Raw genomic sequence first — 26,659 nt, 5'->3', positions numbered from 1 at the left:
AGCCAACCTTTTTAGCCACATCCTTGTTGTATTGTTAACATTTTTAGGTGAATTGTTTTTATGGTCCCAAGTAAAATATGATCAGAAACTTCCTGCTTGAGCTGATGAATATGCACTGAAGTCAGTGCTCAGAAAGTTGTATGAAATACTTCATTATTTGTCTAAAGTGCCACTTGCAGGGCTTCCCATTCCCAGACACTTTGCTCAAGCTAAAAGAGGATGAGTATTTACTTGAAGATCTGACTTTCTCTAAAATAAAAGCCTCTGCCCAGTGGGCATGGATTGGCACAGAATTTTGCTCTTCTTGTGGAGTGAGATCTGCTCAGGGTGAAAACTCAGCTCTGTTGAGAGCATTCTCAGGCTTCTGACTTAATCCCTTTACTCTGTTAAATCTTCTTGAAAGACCAGGAGCTTACATTTATTTAAGGCCTTGCATTTGTAGTTAAAAAAAAAAAAAAAAAACCTGTTTGAAGCTCTTGAAACTACCACGTATTTTTTCAGTGTTGAGATCTTCAGAGACCCTGATGTGTCTCTTGGAATCAGCATTGTTGGTGGACAAACTGTCATAAAGCGCCTGAAGAATGGAGAAGAACTTAAAGGGATCTTTATCAAACAAGTTTTGGAAGACAGCCCAGCAGGAAGAACAAGGGCTTTAAAAACTGGAGATAAAATACTTGAGGTAAATGGAGATAAACCTTCCTTTTTAGTCTAAGAAATAAAAATTGTCTCAAACAGCTTTGGGTGGAGAGTGGAACAAAATACTGCCACCACTTCATGAGGTATTGGCAACACTTTGTTTTGAAAACCAAAGGAAACCTCTGGTGGTGTTTCTTTTTTTTTTTAAGGTCTGACTATGGAGCTCTTTTAACGTTCTCTGTATTTAAGAAAAGATGTGTCCTGGTGTCTGAGGGGGGAGTGAAGAAAATGGGAGCGTCCTCCTCCCGTACAAATGAGGAATAAGTTACAGCATATCTATAAGCATAAATTTAATATATACAAGGACACGGAGTGTTCATACTGAATTATGGGCTGTTATTTTGTGTGTGTGGATTTAGAGTAGTTAACTGATAACCACTGTTTGGGATAAATCCCTGATTCTGGCAGGTGCTGTGGGGGAAAATGTCCTTCCTGCCTCTCACTGCTGGTTCATTTTTTTTTACTCATTTTTCTCCAAATTAGTACTTCAGAATCTGGGGTGCCAAGCTGATAGTGCTGTTCAGGTTTAGCTTACAAACAAGTAAAACCTGAAAGAGTTAGATCTAATGTTATGTAACACTCTGACAATCTTACTCCTTATGTTTTTATCTAGAGGAATTGTTTTGGGCAACATATGGCCATCTTTTAATTATGAATCCCAAGTAATACACTTTTCTTTAAACCATCATCGAAACATACTTTACAAATAATTACTCTTGACTGTTTTTGATGCCTTCCTCAGATACACTAATCTCCTGCAAGTGTGTGTGATGCCTTGTAATGACTCTGTACCTAATAAAAATAAACACTGTTTGTCAGGTTTCTGGGGTAGACCTACAAAATGCCACCCACAAGGAAGCAGTAGATGCCATCAAGAATGCAGGAAATCCTGTGGTGTTTGTAGTCCAGAGCTTGGCTAATGTACCAAAAGTAAGTTCATTTCTATTTTTATTCCGAAAGTTAGTAAATGGCATAGCGTGCATCTTATTTTAAACTTGGCTAAACAACTTTCAGCCAGTTCTATCAATTTTTGTGTCCAAGGATGGATCCTTTCAGTCAGTTACAGAGCAATTGATTGATTGATTACTTCTCTGGTCTAATTGGCAACCTCATTTGTCTAATTTACATGGAGTAGGTGTAAATCTGTTGACTAGGTGTTAATTCAACTCTCCCACCTGTGTAGTAGGAGTCTGGCCCTATGCGTTCTAATTTGCTCATGTTTCATAATCTAGAAATAAACTCTGTTATCCAGAGGAGCAAAGCTGTAATTAAAATTAGTCAGATTCACACCAGCAGCTCCTTGTGAAATGTGTCACCAGAGGGACCTGAAACAGGGACCTGAAACAGTGACCTGGGAGCAAGTTAATTTCCAAAAGATCTGAGGCATCTCCTCACCTCTGAGGCCAAGGCAAGAAACTTTTCAAAGCCCTCAGGAAGAGCAGGCATACAATTCTACCTGCCTAAAGTACACACAGAAACTCCAAACTTTTGATGTAAGAATGTAAATCAGTAAATCCAGTGAAAGAATGTAATTTCTGGACTGCACTGCAGTGCCCTTTAACACTGGGCAGAATGCAGAGTGCACTGGGGAGCTTTGTTACTGTCAGGAATTGACTTTGGATGCTTGTTTTGCAGCTAAAATTCTCTCCCTAATGTGGGTGATGTTACATTGGTTTTCAGGTGGTTTCTCCTGCCCAGCCTAAGGGAATCAAAGTCAGCAAAGATCAGGATGCAGACAAAGGAAATAAGAGTGATAAGGTATTTATTCCATTCAGTGCTGTACCCAGGTTTTACTAAATCAAATAGTATAATAGCATGTATTCTAACTCTGTGATAAGCTTCCTCCGAAGTCTGAAATTAAACTTGAAGTGTTTTGTTGAAATATCTTTGATTCTACGACTTTTTGCCAAATTCCTGCCAAGCATTCTGACATTTATTCTGTGGGTGTCTGCTGGGTGCTGAAACCCTGTACTTAGCACAGCTCCTCACTGTCATCTGTCTGAAGTACCTGGTTTGCTCCGTGTGGAGGCAAATTGATTCCCTTTGTTCAGCAGAAACAGAGCAATGGCAACATGTACACAAATAATATCCTCAGTGTGAGGCTGCCTGAAATCCAGTGAAATCACCTTATGGGATGATGAGATCCACAGAGTCTCCTGCATTTCCCGCAGCTGTGTAGAATGAGGAAATGACTGCGGGGTCTGTGGCTGCTCAGCTAATTGGGAGGCAGTTACTGCACTGTGACTTCCAAATAACTTCACAGCAGCTTTAAAAGAGAAAAAAACCACTCTGTTTGGTAGAAAACAGGGAGTTTGTGTTAATAAGGGAATACAGGAAAAATTTAATTTTTCATTTTCAGCTGTGTCACTCCCATGGCCTTGGTTTTTTCCTGTGAGATTTGCCCTGACTGAGGAGTGTAGTTCAGGTACTTGGAGGGTGTGAGAGCAGCAGGAGCAGAGACAGAATGAGTGCAGACCATAAGTTTTGCCTGGTGCAGTTTAACTACGAATAGGATGAAGTTTCCATTTGATCCGACTCAGCACTCTGGTGTTTGTTGGGTACTTGAGAAGACCCTTTTACCTCCAAAAGTTTTTGTAACGCTCCTTTCAGATCCTGTCAGGGACAGGAGCAGCGAGGCTCAGTTATCAGAAAAGGTGTTGAAGACATGCTTTCATGCCAGAGCATAATACTTCCAATGAAGCACTTACAATCCCCTTTTCTTGTGTCTTTTCTATCTAAATTTCTAATCTCAAAAGCTCTCATCCTCTGGCAACGTGCTGCCTTTAATCTCCAGCGCTCCGGTGCGTCGCGTTCTGCGGCGTTCCGAGGTTAAAGAGGGAGCCTAATCTTTTTCAGACCTTTTTTCATCTATTGCTGCTATAAACTGGTGGGTGGAATATAGAAGAGCTCCAGTGCATAAATATGTAGCTCCTTTTTGGCTTTGAACGTGGGCTCACAAAGCAGTCGTAGTGCACTTCTGTGGGGCCGTCTCGGAGTTGGAAAGAGTTGCTATTAGTGGATTATTAGTCCACATCCCTATGGGGAATCAGTGATATTTCTAGTCCAGTCTTCAGACAGTCACAAAAGAGTTTGGTTTGAAAGCAGCCACATCCAGCTGGAAAACCTGTCTTTTCCAGTATCTTTTCAAATGCTGGAGGTTTTTCTCTGATTTGTTGGCGTTTATCCTCCTCTATTGATCTGTTTGTTTCAAAATGAGCACTTTAATTTATATAAAACCACTTAAAACATTAGTGGACGAGCCAGATGTCGACATTATTTTGCTGGTTGGCTGTGTGAACTGTGCTTTTGCCTCTGTGCTGGTACAAAAACGTGGTGCAATGGAGCAGCCAGGCACAATTTTCTCCTCTGGCTTTTCACTGGGACAGGAGGGATAAGAGATATTTGTCCCTCTGAGCCATAGAAAACTGCTGGGTAAGCCTGGGTGCCTCGTGTAATTTCACACAGACTTTCTAACAAACGTTTAAGGTCTTAAAAAAGCCAAAGGGTCAACATTTAGACTGTAAGTTATTACTGAATTACAGTGATAATAAAGTGACTCATTTGTCATAGGCAGCTGAGAGTGAGGCTGCAGATTTTCCATCTTTACCTGCTCAGTAAAGTAGAACCTAAGTCCTCCCTTGCCTCCTGGATCATCTGGATTTTGCACACTTCTGTCTGTGCTGGCTTCAAGAAAAAAGTAGGAGGCACCATTAACTGTTAGATCCTTTTGGAAAACAGCTGTTGTGCTTCCAAGTGCTCTCACTACACACTTTTGCTACTGGTGGGTTGAATTAATTCCATTTATTACTGTGTTCTGCACTCAGTGCAGTGCTTTCCTGTTACATTTTTTAAATGGATGAGAAGACAGATATTTTTTGCCTCTCCAAATTTTCCACATATTGCAGCTCACTACCTTGCACCATTCTATACAAATTCAACTTCAAGAATTTAAAAATCAATACGCAGGTTCAGCTTTCATTGCTCACAGTGAAAAAAAAAATGAAATATTATCCTGGGCTTGATGTGTTTGGGTGTTGTGTCATATTTCCCAGCCACAGGAGGAATTAATTACAGGAATTCTGGGTGCTCTAATGGCATCTGCTCCCTGGTGTTCCCTCTCTAAAGTACATCCTGCTATTAGCCGTGGGCTTGCAGGGGATGCAGCTGAGCATCATTTAGTGGAGTCGTGGTGCAAACCAAGGCAGGACCCAGTTCCTTGGAGCTGTAAAACCAATTGCTGAGCTGAGCCAGTGCCTCTCCAGCCTCAGAGCCTGCTCTGTATTCCTGCCATGCGCCGCTATATGCATCATTATAGGAGCTGCCTGTATTTATGTGAGGTAATAGAATTTTATTGGGAGATATAATTCAAAACCTTTATTAAATTTACGCCAAAACACGGACGGACTGTGATGTTTAAATATTCATGTATGGACTAAGAGGATTGAGTTCTTATTTTATATATTTTTTAAATGGATGTTTATCAGCACCAGATAGTTTTGTTATGGAGGCTTATAAGAAACAGGGTGTAGCTCAATGTTTGTTTTTAACCCTTGATTAGTGTTCACACTTTGATGTTTATGACAATACACGAGTATTTTATCAACAAGTAAATGTGCATGCACAATTGTGTTTTAGTTTCTTTTTCCTGATGTTCAGTGTCACTTCTTGCTCTGCTTTCTTGCACAAAAAGCCTTTGCTGCAGAATTTAGCATTGTAATTAAGTTCTGTGTCTGTGCACATGCAATGCAACAGACAATGGGGTTTTTTTTTATGTTCTCGGAGGTTACAAAACATGTAACTCATTGTCTTTGAATCCATCAGAGAAAATATGGGGCTCCACCTCCCATGAAGCTGCCACCTCCTTACAGAGCCCTCGAAAGGCATCACGCAGAGGAGGCTGCTCTGGGTGAAGAGGAGGATGAGGATGCTTGTGCAGAGGGTGAGTAGTGCTCCAATCATTGCATCAGATCACATTTCTGGGACACACTCAGCTGCTGCTAAGCCTTCGTGCCTTTTATTGCCTGTGGGAAGTGGTGCTCAGTGTGGCCACAGCATCAGTCCTCAGCCTGGTTTGTAACTTAGATGGTTCTTCCCCCCAGCCAGATCCCAGAGCTCAGCTCTTCTGAAGAGATACAGGAAGGGCTGAGTTTATTTTCAGCCCCAGAACATCCAGGCTGTGTCTGGAGGAGTTGCTTGGGCAGAGATGTCAGCAGTGACTGGAGGTGTTCTGTTTTACTGCTCTGATTTCAGTGGTAGTCGAGCAGTTGTAGGTTGAGGACCACTGGTGCAAAAAAACAGAAATCCTGGAGCTGATCCCAGGCAATGCTGTTCGAGCAGGATGGGTTCCTTTGAAAAGAAAAACCTGCTGATTTATTGTTTTGGTGCTCTGCTGAAGAAAGGATCCCCTGGCTTTGTAGCACTCTGCATGGGAAGGGCTCTGCAGTTGTCCCATTTTGGGTTTGGCAGTGGTTTGTGGTGGTGCTCCCTCTGTGGAAGAGCAGGGACCTGAGGAATAGGAAGCAGTGCCAGTGGAGAGCTCCTGGCAGCATGATTTAGATTCCAGCTGCTTTTGAATCACAACTTTTGTTAATTACAACTTTGGTTAAATGGAATATTATTATCCATAGCTTATCTAGCAGTAAAATATTTAGGAATACTGAACTTACAATTAGGAGTCCTAAATTACTTTCTAAAATCAGTTACCTTTTATATTTTTTTATCTTTATGCTCCTTTCTACCAAATCAGGATAAGGTGAGATGAGGCCTTGACCCACCTGGTCTAGTGGAAAGTGCCCCTGCCTGTGGCAGGAGGTGGAATGAGATGATCTTTAATGTCCCATCTATCCCTGTAACATTCTGTGATTCTGTGTGGGCTTTTGTTGGGGTTTAGTTTGTTGGGGGTTTTTTGGGTTTTTTTTTTTGTTGTTGTTGTTGTTTTTTTTGTATTTTTTTGTTTGGTTGGTTGGTTTTTTTTGTTTTTTTTTTTTGGTGTTTTTTTTTTTTTTTTTGTTGTTGTTGTTTGGTTGGTTGGTTTTTTTTTGCTACAGTGATTTTTCTCATCATCTGTGAGCTCTCAAACCGACTGGGTAAAGCTCCAATTGTAACAAACTCATTCCAGCTCGTTACTGGAGTTCTAATTCCCAATTAAAGGATAGGTGTGATAAGTAGGCTGACACCTCAGTTATCTAATTAGGATATGCCTCAATCCAAGTGCTTGCTGGGCCTAAGTTAATACTTTGCACAGAAGTAATTCCTTATTCATGGGCTTGGTCATTTTTTAGCTCTCCTGCCATCCCTAATGATATTGCTGGCTGAGGCTGGAAGCTGAAAAGGTAAAGCTGCTGCTGATATTAAATCCATCAATCCTACCAGACTTGGCAGCAGCACACAGATCTGTTCAGGGGAATCTCCTCTCTTTCCTTTCTACTGACTGAAGCTGAATGTTTTGCTGTAGCCATCTTTTCCATGAATCTTGGGAAACAGAGATAAATTCTTCCTCACCTCATTCTTTTCCTTTAAAAATTAAGAACAGGCCAAGGAAGCCTAAACTAAGTTTGTGCCTCAGCCCTTGCAGTAAAAAGCATGTTAGAAATGATCCAACTGTACTTAATGACATGAAGCATCTTGGTAGCTGTGGAATGGCATTTTACAGAGTCCCTGTTCTGTGCTCACTTGAAAAACAAAGTTTTCTCTGCAAATTCCAGTACAGTGTTGTTTCTGTGAACTGCTTGATGCTCATAATTTCTGTCCTGGTTCTTGAGCACCTTTCCCAGAAATGCCAACCCAGACAAGAACTTGTCTTTCTGAGCTGCCCATTTGTATGTTCATATTGCTCTGTTCCTCACCCACTTATCCAACTCATTCTACTGGCTTTGGACCTCACTAAAAATATATCAACAGGTGATCTGGATTTATTGTCTTCCTTATTTAGAAAATAAGGTTCCTTCCAAAAGGAAGATGTGGTGTCAGCCCAGGTAAATTCACATCATAACCTCTCTTTTATTTGCTTCCTGTGGTTCTCAATCTCTGTCACAGCATGGAAAGCTTTGGAGGGCATTTTGAGGTGGGACAGCTGTTAAACCTGTCCTCTTGTTTTGCTCCTGATGGATTTTACTTTATTTTTTAGCATTCTTATTAACACAGCTGCAGTGTCAGGAACCTGCTCATCAATTTCTTTCAAACTCTGGAAGTACTTTATTTGCTCTGCTTGACATTTTTTGTCCTTGCTTATCACTTCTTTCAACCCTCCCTCTCATCTTTTGTCTCCACATCCTCCATCATTCCCCAGACTGAAAAAGCAGACCATTGTTAGTCTTCCTGCCATATTTGAGAATTTTTCTTTCCTTTCTGTGCCATCCACCTTGCCTCAGAGTCTCCATGTTTTGTCTATTTTCCCCTTAAAGTGGCTGAATAACCTTTTGGTGTTGATTTAATTTCCCCTAAAATCTAAACCCACTTGCCTTTTGGCAATGCTCCCTTTTATTTCTGCTTTCCCACTGCTGAAACTGTAGCTTTCATTGCTGACCTGGAACCTGAATTCCTGTTTGGAACAAACAGTCATTTCTTGTACGTGTTCTCCCTTCTGTTTCAACCTTCAAGAGTTGGTTTTGATCCAAAGAGGGCAAATCCTTGTTGGGAATAGAGCTGTGAGGTAGTTTTTGGTTTAGAGAAACTCCAGACATGTCCTCCATGTTTCTGTGGTTTAAGAAGTTTAAAGCTCCAGGTGTTTCATTGTTTGCTTGTTTTTTGGTTTTTTTTTTTGTGTTTGTTTGTTTGTTTGTTTGTTTTTGTTTTTTTTGGTTTTTGTTTTTGTTTTTTGTTTTTTTGTTTGTTTGTTTGGTTGGTTTTTTTTTAATGTGACTCTTGCACCCAAGACCCTTTAGTTTCAGATCTGCTTCTCCTTTGCTTCATGCCCCCAGTATTTCCAACATCATTTCCCAAGTTCTTAGGTGGTTTTTCCTTGACTTTGAAGGCAAGTTGAAAGTTGTATTTCCTCTTGTTTTATTTCTTCTTCTGGTGGCACTGCCAAATCTTTATCTGTACCCAGCCCTAACCCTGTGTGTGGGGTTTGTTTTCTCTTTGCTTTGAGGTTGCTGTTTCAAGGCTTCCAGTTTATGCATGGAAACAGTTTTGCATAATTTGCAGCGTGTCCATCCTGCTGCAAAAGGAGCTTTCAAAATGCTTCATCCTCCAGACCTGAAACATTTTGGAGTTTTCCTTTCCCACAGAATGGCAGAGCCTGTTTTGGAGAAAGAAGTTTTTTTTCTTTAGACTTCCCAAATCTGAAAAACACTGGGTTGTGAATGGGATTTTTTTTTCTTTTTTTTTTTTTTTTTTCTTTTTTTTTTAATCAAAACAAGTAAAAGGAGGGGAAGGCACACAAAGGAGCTGTTTGTGCTTGTGAGCAGCTGTGCTGCAGGCATCAGTAGGCACTGGTGTGTTTTCCTGGAGTGGGGATGGCTGGAGCTGTGCTCCAAGAACCTGCTAATGGACTTGGGTGCACCCTGTGGTGGCTTATTGCCATAATGAGGGGTTGGTAGTAAAAAGAAGCAGAGGAAATGGGTGGGCAGAGCAGTCTGTAATGGAATTTTTGGTGAGGTTTTCCTTGGGGGAACTCCTGGCTGTACAATTTAGATATGCTTTTGTGACCAAGTTGCAGCAAACGTAAATTAGACAGGGCAGAGCTGGAAAACCATTCTAGAAAAACTGAAAGGACAACTGTTGAAAGAACTTGGAATCCTTCATTTCAATTGCTGTTATATCTTTAATGGAATCTTTTGTCAGTTAGTTGACTGGGATCGATCTGGTTGGTTTCACAAAAGTCTAAAATAATAAAAATAGATGGTAATAAAAATTTTGTGGAAGGTGGCTTGGATAATGGACTAAGCTACTGCTGTGCTCAGACTTCCTGTCTGCAAGGATATTTAACTGTATCTAATAAGGGGATAATAATGCCCCCTTCCTCTTATTTTGTCTCTAGATAATGTAGAAATCAATGAAGCTGTAAGAAAGCATGATGATTTATCTTCCTAAGATGCATTTCTAAGGAACAGTGGTTTCTCTGCTAAAGCAAGAGATTTTAGAACTTCTCTGGTATTTCGACTTTCCATTCTTGACTCAGAGGGTGGGGAGGCCCTGGCATGGAGAAGTTGTGGATTCCCCATCCCTGGAAGTGTCCAAAGCCAGGTTGGGTGAGCTTTAAGGTCCCTTCCTACCCAAATCATTCCATGGTTCTGTGATCCCCCATTGTGATAAGGGTTGGGTTGGGATTGGGCAGCTCTTAACACACGTGAGGTTTTTGGCAGCATCCAGGTGCCAGTGGTGTCTGTGATCAGTGAGAGCAGAAAAATAAATGATGGGAAAAATGGAATATAAAAAAAAAAAAAAAAAAGAGATTCCATTAAAAGATGGGAAAAAAGGAATCCAGTTCAGTTGAGACTTTGAGGAGAGTGTGGTCAGGTTCATGGGGTGGGCAGGAACAGGATCTCTGGCAGAGGCTGTGCACTGCTGTGGGTGAGGATTGGCATTTTGGGAAAATGCCAGGATCGTTAACAAATGACTAAATAAAAGCCAACCCACTCATAATTCCTGGGTATCTCACTGTTTGGAGTCTGGTGTATGCAAAGTTGTGCTGAAACAAAGGAAAAGCAGTCCTAACTTTTCATTTTGGCAGGGGGGATCCACTGAAAATGTTGATCTTCAGTGGAGGCAGCTCGTGCAGCCAAGCACTGCCTCTCCAATAGATGTCACTGCAATCAACAGCAAACAGAGATGATGCTCAGAGGGGAAGATGTAGCTTGGAGAAAGGCTTCAAGCTTTATGAAAACAAAACGTTGCAAAAGTAGTAATTGCAAGATTTAATGTTCTTAAATATAGTACCAAGTGAGTGTTATACAGTGGATTTCCTTAGATCAGGCAAGAGCCAGGATTAGACAAACAGAGCAGAGACTTTCATTTTTCAGCTCCGTGTTAATCTCTATTTAATGTGACTCTGTGCTGCTAATCTTCTTTTCCCATTCTTGTTCTGACCCATACTTAGCTCAAATACGTGGGGTTTGTAACCTGCCCTAAGATCAGATCCAGAACGTGCTGGGCAGAGCCACAGAGCTGCCCTGCCACACTGGGATGGGTGAGGGAGGTGCTGTCACTGCACTTGGAGGCTCTTGGGTTCGTTTGGGGTTTTGTTGTCAGGCTGGTTTCTTCACTCTCTTTGTGAGTCACACGCACAGTTATCATCTGATGAAGTATTGCGAGAGGAAATTACATTTTTGATGAAGTAATAGTAAAATTGCAGCTGGGACTTCTTGTGGTTTTTTTACTGTGTGCTTGACATAATGCACTGAACAGATGGCTGTGTGTGTGCTGTGAGACATATTCTAAAGGAAGGACAATGAACTTTAAAAATGAACAAATTAATGATATTAACGAAATAACTGAGTATTTTGAGTTGTTTTAAATGTAGCTTTTGGAAGAGAGAATTAGTAGGACTTCCCAAAATAACTAAGTATGTTTATAAATTCAGAGAGAGATTTTATCTTTGCTTTTTTTTTAATTACTAAATGAAGGATTTTGAGTCTTTTCAGTGTTTCAGTTCAGCATTGATTGCAGCGAAACTTAATATTGCTTGTTTGGGGTTTCAACAAAACACAAGTTATGATGAAGTTTGAGCCTTTTTATGCTCGTAATGACAGATTGGTTTTGTTTTCTGACATTAAAAAAAAAAGAAAAAACCCAAAACAAAACAATCAAACCCTATGCCACGAGCACATATCAGCGTTGGGAAACCGCAGCGTCGGAGAACAGCGGATTTAATGAAGCCGTTCGTGGGAGAGAAATTAATTTTTAACCCCCGTAGCTTCACAGGAAGAAGGATGCTCGGATAAATAAGATTATTAACTGCTCCTTTGCCATGCAGTGGGTCATTAAGCAGGAAGGTACCTGCAGCTGCCAGGCACACAAGCCACGCTGGGGGGGGGACTCGTGTTTGGGGATGGAGATGTCATTCGGATGCTGGCGGAGCACAAACAGCAGCTGGGAGCATCCGTGGGTCAGATGTGGGAATCCAGGGGATCTGCTGCTCCCTGCGTGCTTCCACAGGCAGCTCTCCTCTGCTGGCAGATGTAACTGGGAGCTTGTGGGCAGCCCGAAATTAATATAATTGATGGCATCTCGTAATAGAAACAGACAGACGGTTTGCCCTTAAGGAGAGAAAAATCTCAGCAAAATAGGCCCAAGGTCGTCAGAAGAAAGACAAGCCCTGAGCCTGTGTGTGATGAGGATTTGAGCTGCTCACAGCCCTGAATGTTTGTCAGGAATGCAGATTTCCTGAGTACATGCTGGTACAGCAATGGTACAAGGGGGTTTCCCAGGTAAGGATTCACATCTATCTCTATGTCGTGTTTGTTTCCAGCAAGTCATTTTTAAGCATTTTTAGTGGTAATTTAGAACTAGTGAAGTGCTGGAGAAAGAAAATAATAGCAGAGGTATTTTTTTTTAATTTTCTTTCCTTCAGTCTGAAGCATGGACATATAGCATGATTGGAATATTGAATGCATTTAATATCTTCAAAATATTTTCTCATGTGTTTGCTTATAAATCATTGCTTCTGCCTGTGCCAGTGCTCAACATTCTTGTATACAAAACTGACTGGAGCACACAGTGCTTAAAGTATAAGAATTCATAGCATTAAATTTCTTGCTGTATAGAATAATCTACTCTTCCATAACTGTTATTGTAATGCAGAGACAGATGGCTGAATTTTCTTCACTTTGCTTGTTAAGAATGTGTTAGGTAAATGTTTTTAGACTAAAATAAAAAGCTGCTGGGAATCTAAACTGAATATTCAGCATTTTCGTGGTAGAAGGAGGCAAAGCAAGAATAAAGCGATGTGATAGTAAACAAATGAGCTATTTGCAATGAAGGATAATCTCATCTTTAAATATTGCCTGAGATTGCATTTGTTCTTAGGTAAGATCTTTTCTTCCAACACCAGCCAGGTACCCAGAGAATAGCACTGAAATGCTCTGCATGAAATACACTGATTTGATGTTATAAGGTTATTACATTGTCTGGGGCTTGGTGCAGGTGGCTGATGTTGTTTGGGATCTTTGATCTCGCTCCGGTGCTACAGATAAGTAATTTCAGATTTAAGATAATGTCTGTGGTGTAAATCTGTAAACACAGGCACAAACTTGCTAAGAGAGGGTGATCCAAGTGGGTCTTTATATATTGCTCTCACCAAAGTATTCTTAATATCACTGCAATGACTTGCAACTAAAAATATGTTAAAAGGATGTAAATATTTAAATAGGTAAATGAAAGGCAGACTCCAGCTCGTAAAAGGTGGTTATGTGTTTATATTCTTGACTAATAATCTGATTTTTAGATTGGAAGATATCTTTCATCATTACCACCGTAAATGATGTTGCTCCAGTGCACAGAGAAAAAAAAAATTAAAAAGAAAACTCCACAGTGCCTCATGTCTTGCCCAGACTAGCACAGCATTGCTTCTAGTTAGAATACAGAGCAGATTATTTGCATAATAGTTCTGTAACAAAATGATCCGCTCGGTTTGCGCAGTAGCTGCTCCCAATGCATAGGGGAAGTAAGGCTCTAACAGAAGGGAAATAAAAAAAAATGCTAAATGACAATAATTTTATTCTTTATAGACATTACCTACTTTTGCACAGTATTGCAGCAATTGAGGCAGCTGTCCAGAATCACTTCTTGAACTGTCAGGAGAAAGTTGAATTTATTTTTTGCTTCTCTGTCTGAAGACTTGATTCTCCCTTATTCCCTGTTGTGTCATCACTTTGAGCAGGTGTGTAATTGCTCTTTATCAGGGTAGGTGGCATTTAAAGAGCAATCCAGAGAATTTATCTCTAGGTGTGCTGGCTACAGTACACTGTGACAGACCAGTGAAAATTTGCTTTATGCCTTGTAATGGCCACGTGTGTATTGAAAACTGATTGCAAGCTAAAGACATTAGGAAGGAAATTTATATGCAGATATATCTGTGTGTGCTGGCTGCATCAGATGAGCATCTCTATTTTATCACCAAATTCAAAACACTTTTGCCATATTGGCTTTAGAGGAGATGTGGCAGCTGGCTGAAGGGCAGGTGGTTCTTTCTGCTGCCCCAGAAGCAATAATGATCCTTTTGTAATCAGTGTGATGATGTGCAAGTCTGTTTTCTTCATCAGTGCTTGGAGATCGTGGCTTGTGCTTCCCTCTCCCTGCTTCCTCAAAAAGTTGTTAGAGGAAATGTTATAATCTGAGGTTGCTCAGGAGAGCTGAGGCTGCCCCTGGATCCCTGGAAGTGTCCAAGGCCAGGTTGGACAGGGCTTGGAGCACCCTGGGATAGTGGAAGTGATGCCTCAGGTTTTGGCTTTTATATTTTCCTATTCTGAGCTGCTTTAGTGTGTGGGTCTGGGCTTCACATCAGGGGATGCTGAGCTCTCTGCACAGAGCAGGGACACAAAACAATTCCTGCTCCAGCTGGGCACCAAGGACAAATGAGCCAAAGCTCAGGCCCAGGAGCACAAACAGCGTGGGCTGGAGAGAGAAAAACAAGCAGGATGGGAGTGCCTGGGCTAAAGCTGGAATGGGACAATGAACTGCAAGGTGCAAATGGAGCAGAGCTGATCCCAGTGAGAGCCCCCGGGAGCGCTCGTGCATTTTGGGACCATTTTGGTTCCTCTTGGCTGCAGCCCTGGCTGGGCTCTGGTGCTGCCCAAGGTGGATCCATGGAGGAGATCCTTTGAATGAATCCCTGCTTTATTCTGGGACTCTGCCCAGCCTCTGCTCTAGATCAGCCTTCTCAAGGCATCACACATCCCTGTCTCATCCCATTTTTCCTCTTCCACTCTTCTCCCAGCCCTTCAGCAATACCTCATCAGGCACCACACCGGCAGGCTGGTCCCTCAGTGACTTTCTGCCGTTGAAAAACAGTGTTTAAAAAATCACATCTTCTATACAAACAGTATTTTAAAATCACGTGATCTACTCTTCTAAGAACTCAATCCTGAAATGAACTCTTGCTCTAAAATTACAGCATTGTCTGCTTAAATCCATTAATGATGCACAACCAAGTGATACTGTGTTAATCCTTAAATGATCTGTCATCTCCCTAAAAGAATTAACAGGTTACAAAATGGACAGAGGAAATTACAGCCAAACCTTATTGTCCCATTCCAGCTTCAGCCCAGGCACTCCCATCCTGCTTGTTTTTCTCTCTCCAGCCCACGCTGTTTGTGCTCCTGGGCCTGAGCTTTGGGTCATTTGTCCTTGGTGCCCAGCTGGAGCAGGAATTGTTTTGTGTCCCTGCTCTGTGCAGAGAGCTCAGCATCCCCTGATGTGAAGCCCAGACCCACACACTAAAGCAGCTCAGAATGTGAAAATAGAAAAGCCAAAACCTGAGGCACCATGTGATGGATGAGGGAGCAGGGAGAGCTCTGTGCAAGGCTGAGCACGGGCAGCTTGTGAGTGAGGGCTGGGAAAGAGGTGGGAAGGGATTTTGTGAGGAATGGGGAGCTCAGCAGAGCCTTTTGGGGCCAGAAGGATGTGGCTGCTGTTTGTGTGTGCAGGAGGGATGATGGGGATGGGGATGGGGATGGGGATGGGATGGGGATGGGGATGGAGATGGGCAGGCCTTGCACAGGGACACGGGGATGGGGAAGGTTGTGAGGGTTATAATGAGTGGTGCTGTGAGTACTGCAGCTAATGAAGGTTGATTCCTACAGATTTGTGTAGGAAATTCAACTACTTGGGTGTGGAGGAAGGTGTGGGCTCCACTTTAAGCTTTTCCTGTGGTTGAGGCCTTCCTGAGGCTTTCCCTTGAGAGAACTCTATGAAAGTGTGAGCTCACACCAAAGCCTTTCCCCCATTCAGTGTATTTATCAGGTTTCTCTCCTGCCTGTTTTCATGAACTTTTTATAGCACCTTTGAGACCCCTGAGATTTGCTGCCAGTCCAGAGGTTTGGGGGCAGGAGCTTGGATTGCACAGGGGGCAGTTGCATATGCTGTGCTCCTGTAGAAAAACAGAATAAAATTAGCCACCCTATTGCACCTAAGCTTAATTTCTAATAAGAGACTAAAATATAATCAATAAACACTGGAGGATGACCCCTGGACTGCCATTGGGAAGACCTGGCATCTCTTTGGTGGGTTGCCATCAGTTGGGTGTCTTGCTTGGCCATCTGTCATCAGAGACGTGAGGCATCTTGAGACCTGTGGAGCTCCACACCACGGTTCCCAGAGGTCAGGTGGCCATGTAAATTTAAAAATAAAATAAAATAGAAAGCAGGATCCAATGACCTCCAGCTTACCCTAAAGACAGTGTTTATTACTGAGTAAGTTGTGGATGCATCTGAATCATCTTATTTGAAGGCTAAATTCCATTGGGGGGGGGGGGGGAAATCAATTGAATACCAAGCCAAAAGAGGTACAGTAAAAATTACCATACCCCACTCTTACTTTTCCCTCAGGCGTTTATTTTTTAGCTTTCTCTTAGTTGATTTCCTCCTCCAGTCAGAGTGGAAAAAGTGAGTATTTAATATAGTAAAGTTTATCCATTTAGCTCTTCCTCCTGGATTAATCCTTGGAGATGGATTTCTTTTGCCAAAAGGAAGATGAGAGAGTGCTTGACATACTGCAAGTCTCTGCTCACATACATCATCAATTTCCTGATTATAATTTGGTTCATTTCAAAATTGCCCAAAGCTTAAGGCATTAATATCTTTATTTCATTAAATACATTGGAGGAGAAGCTATTTGTTGTCTAATAACATATTTTGCTACTAAAGAAAAAAACCAGAAATCATCTCTTCAAGTACTCCGTTCACTTCTTTGTGATACAATTTTTCTTCTGCAGAAAAACAAATGCCTTGCTTAGCACCTCGTATTTGAAGGAAGGGTGTCTTTTTTTTTTTTTACTCTTTTGTGGAAGAGAAAACAGGTCTGCCAGCTCTGTCCTTTGGAGAGCTTAAAAATAATCCGAATAGAATTTCTAATAGAAAATACTGTTTTATTTAATCAAATCTATCAAGTGTTGTGATGTCATAAGTGCAGCACAAACCTGATTAACTTCTCCAACAGACTCTCAGGACAGCTGATTAAATAAGGTTTATTTAGGCTTATTTAGGGAGAGCATGCAACTGCTTTATGATTTCACAGGATTATTCAGTGGGGGATTTGTGTGGAGAGGAATTGTTATCCCTTCCTCAGTCCGGGTTCCCCTGCCTCACCTGATGGGACAGGAATTTGGCAGCTGTAAATGCAGGAGTGGCTGCCTGACTAACACTAGAAAAAGATCTGTGCTCTCATTAGCACTGGGCACCCACTGATTTTCAATTTATGTCACGTGAGACAGTTGAAAATTCTTCCTAAAACTCTTGCTGTCTCATTTTAGGAAGAGACCTTTGAATTAATTCTTTATTTAGCTGGTGCCTTTCTCTTTTGGAGAAACGTGTTTTCAGCCTGGAAGTTTGTGTTTTAGTGGTTTGTCTACATGATAAGTGTTCACTTTGTCATCCTCTCTAATGTTCTGCTGAAAACCTCTTCCAGGAAGGAGGAATGGATTTTTTGGAGTCTGGCACGAGAGCTGGCTTGGACAGAGGAGGGAGGAAGACCCTTCTCCTTCATCTCCATTCTCCTGGGCTAAAACATGATCTAAAATCAGAGTGCTGGGCTGTGATTAACACATCAGACACCACAAATTGGGACATGACAGCTGAAGAAATGGAAATACATAGCAAAAGAATGGTTATTGTGTATTTATGAGCAGAAGAGGCCCCAAAGTGGAATTGTAGGGGTGCATTTGTTCTGTTCCAAGGTGCAGAAATCTGCAGCAGTGCCAGGTGTCGCAGTCATTTTTCACTCATGTTTCATTTTACCTCAGCTATCAAAGGCAAGCCATGACATTGGGAAACTCAGGTTTGTACCTAAACAGAGCCTGGATGACTCAAGTACAGTTTGATACCTCAAAACTCAAAAGTGGTCAGGTAGTTTGTAAATGTTCGAGGAGCTGTAATTAGTTTGGTGGAAGACAGAGCAGGTATGAACCTAACAAAGTACTGATAAAATAAATAATAATACTGATAAAAAATATATTAAAAAATAATATAAAATATATTTAAAATACTGATATAGATGATAATAATAATATAAATACAGAGATAATAAATACTGCCTAAATTTGAAAAAAAGAAGAGGAGATAAACCACCTGAGCAGCATTGTGGGGCTGGTCAGGTCTTTTCCATAAGTGAACTGTCACCTCATGTCCTCTGAAAGCTAGATATCCAGCTTTTTTAATATTTAGCTGCTTTTTAATTTAAATTGGCTTTGCATTTCATTTAAATTGAACATTTTCTGCTCTTAACACACATTGGAAGTTTTAAAAGGCAATCTGCATAGAGATCTGAGCATACTCTGACCCATTAGCATAATTTTCCTGAATAGCTTTTTTCATGTGAAGTATGTGTGCACCCAGAGAATTGAGAGGAATCTGGACCCAGCACTGACCGTAGTAAAAATCCAGCTTTTGCCTTTTTCCTCAGCAGCCTGAAACAAAGAGCTTTTCTCTTCACAACTCCTTCAGAGGGAATGAAAACAGCTTATCAAACCTGAGCAACTTGTTAGGGGCTGAGAGAGGATATTTTTCTTTGCTGGCCTGCGAATAAAAGCTGGGAGTGTGAAGCTGAGAGTTGTCAGCTGGAGAATTGTGGAAGTGTTTGTGGGGTGGCAGAGCCTCCTCTGAGGTCACTGCACAACGAGCTGTGTGTGAAACCCAGAGACAGAACCCTTGGCAAAGTGGAAATTAGGCCATAAAAAACAGGTTTGATCACCACAGACCAGCCATTATCTGCCAGGAGAATAACAATGCTTCTGTTAAATATCCCAGTTTTAAAGGAAAACATGGCAGTAAGGATATTTTTTTTTTGTATTAATTATAATTGGTATGTTTGTGTGCAGTGTTTTTATTACGAGGCTGTTTGTGTTTTAATTACATTCTCATGTCTCTCCAAATGCAAACAGTATATGTTGTTAGGAAAAATATAAAATATAGAAGGAAAGCTCTCCATAATATCTGACATGATTAATTAATTAACCAAATGTGTCGTAAATTTTATATTTCCTTAAATGTTTAAATAGCTTCTGTATATACTTAAAATACTTAGATCCCCATAGCAGGCCTAAAAAAGGAACGTGCAATGTTAATGCAATATTTTGGTGCAAGTAAATCTGTTTTTGTAGTAACTAGCTTGACAGCTACAATCAATCTTCAGCAAAACAACTAAAACCTAAAAATAGAAAAGAGGATTTAAATTTGTCATTAAGATTGCCATTGAATTAATTCACAGCTGAAGTAGCTGGTCGTGATCAATCTTCTGTGGGGCTTCTTGCTGTTGAGGCTCTCTCTGTAATTCCCAGCCCAGCTCCGTGGGCATTTTCCTGGGCTCTACAGTCCCAGTGATTCATCCAGCTCTAATCTGTTTAATCACTGTCACAGCACATTTAAAAACTGCAGTGCAAGCAAAGTTAAGACTTCTGGGGTGGGGGTTTTTAATCCAAAAGTTTCACGTAGTCGTTGCCAGGTCAGTGTGACGTGGCTTTGTCGTGTCACAGGGCTGTGCTGCCACAGCAGAGGGAGCTTGGCACTCTGCACCATCTCTCATCCCAGTGCCCAGTGTCATTTCCCCCCCTTCACCTGCTCTCCCACAACCAGCTCCCCAGTGTTTTTTTATTTTTATGGCTTGTTAGTGTTGCTGTTCTGATTTTATGTGAAGTTTTACATTGTTGGAGTTTTTCCCTACATTTCACAGCGCCTGGCAGTTCCCCTGGAGACCTTCCTTGAAGAATGTTGTGTAGATCTTTGGGCTCATCAGCACAAGGCTGTGTTTGCTGCCCAGAAAGTCTTTATTATTAAATCCAAATTTCTCTAGTCCCACTCTAGATGGAGGAGGTTCAGGCTCTTACTGCAGGTTCTTAAATTAAAAGAATTAAATGAATCACTAAGAGAGAAATGTCTCATCACCTCGACTTCTGAGAGGTGTTGTCTGTGCTGCCTCTTGCAGTTACTTACCACTGGTCCCCTAGAAGTTTTCATTAGGTAACAAAGTCTCAGTTTCTGACAAGAGTCTGACATGGTTCTCTTTAGTTAGACTCCATGCAGAAAGATTCCAAGATAACGGCTGTGCCCCTCGCGTTGTGGGAACATCATTATTAAAGATGAAACACTGTCAGGATCAGCTTACATTATTCCTGTCAGGGGAGGAAGAATTTGAATGTTCACAATATTCATTTGTTTGCATGGAGACCAAGTGGGGAAAGCAATGGATTAGAATTCCCAATATTCAGGCACATCAAATGAAGGAGCAGCTTTCAAATCCAAATGTAGGGAGCGGGTCGTAGATCCTACGAGAGCAAAGTGAGCAGGAGCAGGGCAGAAAACCTGATCCTACCAGGAGCTGGATGAGCCTTGTGGGTCCCTCCCACCTCCTGTGGTTCTGTGAGAGGAGGTCAGGAAAGACATTTCTGTCCCAGCTGGGAGATACTCTCCAAAAACTGAGGTGTGAAGGGGGTCCTTAAAGCAGCTGGAGTCTGGTGCTGGTGCATCCTTAAGGATCCCTGGTGCTCAGCTGGAATTTCCCTGGGACTTTGCAGTCTTTCCTGATGTTCCTGCCCTGTTCTCACACCCAGCCTTCCCTGAGAGCTGTGGGAGGCAGCAGAAGGGCTCTTTTCCTCGGGGAGCAGAGATAACTGAGCCTTATCTCCAGGATGCTCCCGAGCTGGGGAGCTCTGGAGAGTGCAGGGTGCTGGCTTTGAGTGACTTCAGCTGCACAGTGCCACAAAATACTTTGTGATATTTACATTAGAGTGTTTCTGTGGGATCTGTCTCTTGAAAACGGGGTCTACAGCAGCTGTCATTGGAGCCTACCTCACATTTTAAGGATTCAATTACTCCAAAAATGCCTTCAGTCTGGCATTTTGTGGCCCAGGCATAACCACGACGTGATCTATTTTTACACATCACCATTTATATCCTCACAGTGGATTCTGTCCAAAGTCCTAGTTGCTGTTTGATTGTGTTTAATCAAGCAGTGGCAGGAGCGTGTCTCCTTTCTGGAGGAAACACCCAGAGTCCCAGAATTGCCAGTGCTTTCCTCCAGAGCCTGCAGGACCTCGGGAGCATCAGCTGGAGCAGGGGCACTCCCAGCTCAGCTCCAGTGAGTCACTGATTGCCACAGCACCCAGAGGAGGTCACTTCTGAGGAAACCCAAGTGCTTTCTTGGGGGTTAATGCATCATTGCAAAGGCAAATGAGTGGAAGGATTGTGTGCAAGGGAAGGCAGATTCCCTTATAATCACCAATTATTAGCATGGGATGCTCTATTTACCACACTTCCACTAAATCTCCTTTTAAAAGATAAACATGGGCATGAATAGACTCATCATGGCTTTCTCATCTAATTAAAAAAAGGAAAGCATACAATATCTCTTCCTCAGAGGACTTAAATGTCGTGTAATGGAAGTGCAACCTTAGAATGAAGCTTCGGGCCTGAATAAGGAGAAAAATTGTTGGTAAAAACTCCATTTGTGCAAAATGTTGGTGTGAAATGGTGCAAGCTTTGGAGGTGCTCTCTGGTGTTATGGACCACAGTTTCCCTGGTTTTCAGTCACTTTTCTCCCTGCTGTTGTCTTTGGGGGATGCGATGGTTCCCTTGATTTTAGGAAGAAGTAATTAATGGTTAGCAGTTTCTAAAGGCTGAAATGGTACTTAAATCACATTGTGGGGGCTCTCATTACTCCCTTCTTCCTGGGTGGGTTAGCAAGCACCCGCAGAAATTTCCACTTTCTGCTGTGAAAAGTGACGTGAGGGACAGGTGGGATCTAAGGAGAGAAGGAAAGTTTCCTTTTGTGAGCTGAGAATGAGAGGAGCAAAACACAGTTGGAGCCTGAGCTGGTGGGAGCAGTGAGAAGAAACTTGGAGATCCCAAATAAGAGCCCGAATCCTTCTCACAAAACAAGAGGAAAAGAGGGAATCTTCAGCTTAGGGTAAGAATATTGTCTCAGGAGAGTTTAATGCCTGCTTGTTTTGCACTTGAGGTCAGGTGAGCTGTATCTGTCAGGGTGTGTAGCCCACACCCGGGCTGTTTGTGGCACCTGGTGCATGCTCTCTGCCTCATGGGATCTAAAGTAATATTAGAATATGCTGGCTGACAGTATTTTGGGGAAGGAGGGGCCATGGAGCTCTTTTTCTTATCTGGGAGAATTAATTGAAGTCTGCTGAAGGGAAGACAGGAATGCTGAGTTTTGTTCTTCTCTGCAGATCATCACTTCAGGTTTGGGAAATGATTTCCAAATGATGTAGATGGAGCAAAGTGCTGCCAAAGGGATGTCAGAGGGAGCTTGGAGGGGATTCTGAGTCTCTGGGTCAGGTGGGGAGCTCTCTCTGCCCCCAGGTTTGGAGATAACAGCACTTACAAGGATGTACCTCTCTCATCACCTGAGGGAGGGGGACTGCTGAGAACAGCATCTCTGGCCCTTCCATTTAGATTTTTGAATACAACTGCCCTATTTTCCTTGTGCTTGCTGATCACTGAGAGAAGAACTGCAACGATTTAATGGAATTTAGAAAAGCATTACAGAAATACTCTATTTTTTTTTTCTTTAAGGCTTATGAAAACAGATGAGTGCATCACTTCTGAGATAAGGTTTGAAGAACTGTCTGCCTCCTTCGAGCTGAATAGAAGGCTAGTGGGAAGATTAAAACAATAAGCTTATTATATTATTAGTAGTGGGAGAATTCTAAACCCCATTCGTTCAATTATGGTCCCTTCAATATGCTTATTTAGGTTCTTGTAAATTGTAATCAGTAAATTAGACGTGCTGCCCTCACAGCTCTAGGGTTAGCTTTCAAGGGACTTCCTACATTAATTTTTTTAAATGTTTGTAGTGAAATCAAGAAGGGAATTGGTTGCTTGATATGCTGGGCTGGTTCTGGGCAGGGGATGCTGCCTGCATGCTGATGTCTGTCACTGCCCAGTGAGGAGCAGAGGGCCAGGGCTGAAACCAGGCTTTGTGCTCTGGGGTAAAAATGGGAGATAAATGCATTAGAACGAGCACAGGCTGATAAATGGGATCTCCAAAAGCCAGCATATGCTGCTAATAGAGATCTGAGGTGACACAAGAGGGATGGAAAATCCTCTGCATCGCCTTCTGTATTCAGATATCAGCTGTTGTCTCTCTCTGTGGTCTTTTTCCCCTTTTCTTTATAGTTTGCCTTGACATTTTTAATATTGAGCATTTTGGTACTAAACCAAATCACTCTGCTGAGTCATCCAGAGCTTTTTCTTTCCTCTTTTTACCTTTTCTGGATGGACTCTCATTTGCATCACGCAGAGACACCATTTTCCAAAGCAACACCTCTTCCCTTTCAGCTCATTTACCTGGAGATTTCAGCAGGTTTGGGAAACAGGCTCTTCAGCCTTTTGCAACTGCTTTTATGTATCTGTCATTTAAAGAGCCTTTTGCCTTCCTGAGAAGTGGTGTCTGGGTCTGGTGTTGCAGATAAATTTTGTGTTTGTTGCCATACTAGATCATGCAAACTCCAGTATCCTGACCATATTGTCCCCATGTATTTCTTTTATCTCTCTGTTTAATATAATAGGAATAGTTGCTGAGGCAGGGAAACATATGCAGCAGCATAACAGTAGATTGTTTGGGAGCAGTTGTCTTCCATTTCCAGGGTTTCCCTTTGAAATGTAATTGTCTGCTAATATAACTGGGAAATATCATTGCAGGAGTGATCACTAAAGCGTTTACTCGTGCTTTTGGCTCATGCTACATCTGTATGGTATTTTTTAAGAGAAGCTGGCTGCAGTATTAGCTGGTGAAATATCCTTGGTGAGATGTGTTTGCAGAAGTTGTGATGGGCATATTGTCTCCGAATGTGGAAACAGCCCCGAGTAGTTGCCAAAACAAGAGGCACCGAGTCCCATGTGCGATGCAGCAACAACAGAATTACAATTGCCTCGTGTAAAGTATCTGGTAATGAAGGCAGATAATGGAATTCTTTGCAAAAGCAGATGCTAACTGGCTCCCCAACCCTAGGCAGCCAGCTGAAAACTGATACCAGCTGGAGGGGAGAAAAAACAGCTGAAAAAGGCATTCAAAAGGAGATGCCTTAGATGCAGGTTTGTTTAAGCAGTAAATACTTGTTTAAAATGATCTTGTGAGATCCTTATTAAGAGGCAAGCTGAGACTACCATGCCAGTGCTGTAGGAAGTCAGCTGGATGCCCAGAGGATATTTGTATGCAGATTGGATGAGTGAGGCAGCGCCGCTGGGAATTTGTTGTCATTTATTGCCTGGCCAGGACAGCCCTTCCAAGGGCTGAACTGCAGGAGGTGGGACTGGGGAGAGCCAGAACCTTCTGCTGGCCGGGGAGGAGGCAGCCAGGGCTAGGAGAGGGTTGGTTTTAAAAGCAGGGGTGTCTCTACTTGTCCCTTCTCCAGGACAGCGGTGCCTCCTGCCAGGATGGAAATGGGGCTGGCACGGAGCATCCTCCTGCCTCCCTCCCTCTGTTTTACTCTCAGTCACCTCAGCCATCTCCAACCATGGAATAGTCGCTTTGGAAATGAATGTGATCATTTAGAATCAAGGGTTTAGTCCACACAGAGGCTTCCTTCTGTTGTAAGTAAGGATTTCTTCCAACAAGTAATGCAACGGGGAAGACACTTAAAAAAAAACCAACCAAACAAACAAAAAAAAACAACCCAGCTCCTTACCAAAGAAAACAGCCAACCCTGGAGTTGGTCTCTGCTTTTTGGCCAGATGAACTTTTTCTTTACCCAAAGATTTGTTCCCACAGTGGGGCATTTTGGCACAGCTGGAGCACAGAGCTGGGGTTCAACTCACCAGGTTTCCAGACCTGGCCCAACACGGGCAGACCAGGAATTTTAGTGGGGCTTTGTCCCCATCCCAGGCAATTGCCCAAACTACTGATTTTTGAAGGACTGAAGCTCACTTTTAGTTCCAGCCCAGCTCAGAAAGGAATACACATGTGCTTCTGAACTGCCAACATTTCTCCCATGTGAGAAAACTCACTTTGGGGAGGAAACACCGTGGAATTACAGACTTAGTCACAGAGGCAGTTTGTGTGCAGGCAGAGGCTGGAGCCACGTGTGTTTGCAGTGTCACAGGGCTGCTCGTGCTGGGGAATTTTACTGACAAACCAGGAATGAGTTTTGAGGCAGTCTCTGAAGATGGGCAGCTTCATCTGCACTGCATTTAAACGTGTGTGTGTGTGTGTGTTCCCTGCTCCTTCAGCTCCTGTCTGTGCACCCAGCTGTGAGTTGTTAAAATTATGCTTTAGACATGTTCCTTGCTCCTGGCAAGCAGCAGTGAGATGTGTACAACAAGCAGTGCAGGGAGCTGTGGCAGAAGGTGATGGACAGCAGCCCTCCTGCTCCAATTCTTAGTTTTAGCCACAAAAATGCAATCGATAAGAAAAACCCTTTTCTGCTGGTGGCCAGTTCTGGGGTGTGCTGCAGCTCCTTGCTGTGCTGTGCTGAGTTATTTGTCTAATTGTGGTGGGCAGCAAATGCCTTAGAGCTCTTCAGGTCTGGACTTGGCCTCGTGGGCAAAGAAATCAAACCTCAGTGCTGTGAACAAGCCAGGTGTGGCTGTGTGTGGCTGTATCTCCTTTGCTTTCAGAAAACTCGGTTTTTGAGACCCTTCCTGTCTTGCTGTTCTGTTACTAAGAAGAGAAAACAGTTTCCAAATCCACGTAGCAAACCACACCTCTAATTACACGTTGACCCCATTAGTTAAGACATACATTAAAGAACCATGCAGCTACACGCATTGCCATTTATTTAACACAGTTACATGAATTTTGGGGGGCATATAATTGATAGTAACAAATGAGCTTTCTAATTTTTTTTCTTTTTTTTGGTGATGCTCTGATTTTGTGCAGAGCTCTGTAGGGCTTTAGCAGCTTCCCAGGGATAACATCTCACCCTGACTGTACACCCTGGGGATTTTAGGCTCAGGCACTGGGGATTTTGAGTGTGGCAGGAAAATGTCAGCCTGTAAATGCAGCGAGGGGGGAGCTGGTTGCTCTCAGTGTGGGTAATTCTCTTGGGTGCAGCTGGGGCTGGAGATGGGAAGCTGCTCTCCATGTCCCAGCGGGTTCTGCCAAGGCACAAGGGGCTGCTGCAGCTGGAATAATTACTCAGAAAGGACCCTTGGAGAGAAGAGCCACTGGGAACATCCCATGTGCAGCTAAATCACCCTGACAGCACAGGGGCTGTGGAAGGAACTACCTCATCTTCTTTCTTCTCAGCAGTTTTTGTTCACTTTTGGTTGCCTCCCTCTCACCTTCCCCAGCTCTTTTCCCTCTTTCTCGTTGTCATGGGAACATTCACTACAGCAGTTAAATCATGCTATTAAAATATGTTTCCCCAGGAGAGTGGTAGTAGCTAATATTGATCTAGTTCCTGCTGCTGACTCAGGGATATGGCTGAACATATAATATCCCTTATTTCTCCTTTTTTATGCATAATGCAGGAGTTTCTTTCACCTTGGGCTCTGTGCTAAAGGTGACACCCAGCCACAGGGGTGTGCTTTGACTTGCTCTTTCAAGTGTGTGGCCCAGCTGAAGGGTGCAGGTGGTGCTTTAAACTGGGGAAAGCAGAGAGGAAAGAACTGCCCTCCCTAGCAATGGTGACAGATGTTTGTATGCCAGTGGTGAAAAGACACTCAGATTAACCTGTCAGCATCCCCAGCCACGCTGTGTGCTCCGAATAACTTCGTAAATATATCGAGCTCTGTCACAGGAATGCTTGAAATGCAGATGAAAGACAAATAACTACCTTAATATCAGGTGAGGCTGCATTTAAAAATGCAATCACTCATCTCCATTGTCACTGACATCTGTTCTGCCTAATCAGCCCGTGGAG

General features: G+C 42.6%; 1 protein-coding gene across 2 annotated transcripts in view; it reads left to right on the top strand.

Annotated features, from left to right (window-relative positions):
* The window catches only part of PATJ (PATJ crumbs cell polarity complex component), a 134,339-nt gene that overhangs the window by 49,839 nt on the left and 57,841 nt on the right, over positions 1-26,659 (top strand). For both annotated transcript variants that reach the window (XM_053950420.1, XM_053950421.1), the window contains exons 22-25: positions 502-679; positions 1,516-1,626; positions 2,377-2,454; positions 5,518-5,635. In XM_053950420.1, the coding sequence (XP_053806395.1) occupies positions 502-679; positions 1,516-1,626; positions 2,377-2,454; positions 5,518-5,635 (485 nt within the window). The remainder of the gene's footprint in view (positions 1-501; positions 680-1,515; positions 1,627-2,376; positions 2,455-5,517; positions 5,636-26,659) is intronic.

This window comes from Vidua chalybeata, chromosome 9, assembly GCF_026979565.1.
Source record: "Vidua chalybeata isolate OUT-0048 chromosome 9, bVidCha1 merged haplotype, whole genome shotgun sequence".
Classification (NCBI taxonomy): Eukaryota; Metazoa; Chordata; class Aves; order Passeriformes; family Viduidae; genus Vidua; species Vidua chalybeata.
This window is presented reverse-complemented; position numbering and strand designations above follow the sequence as displayed.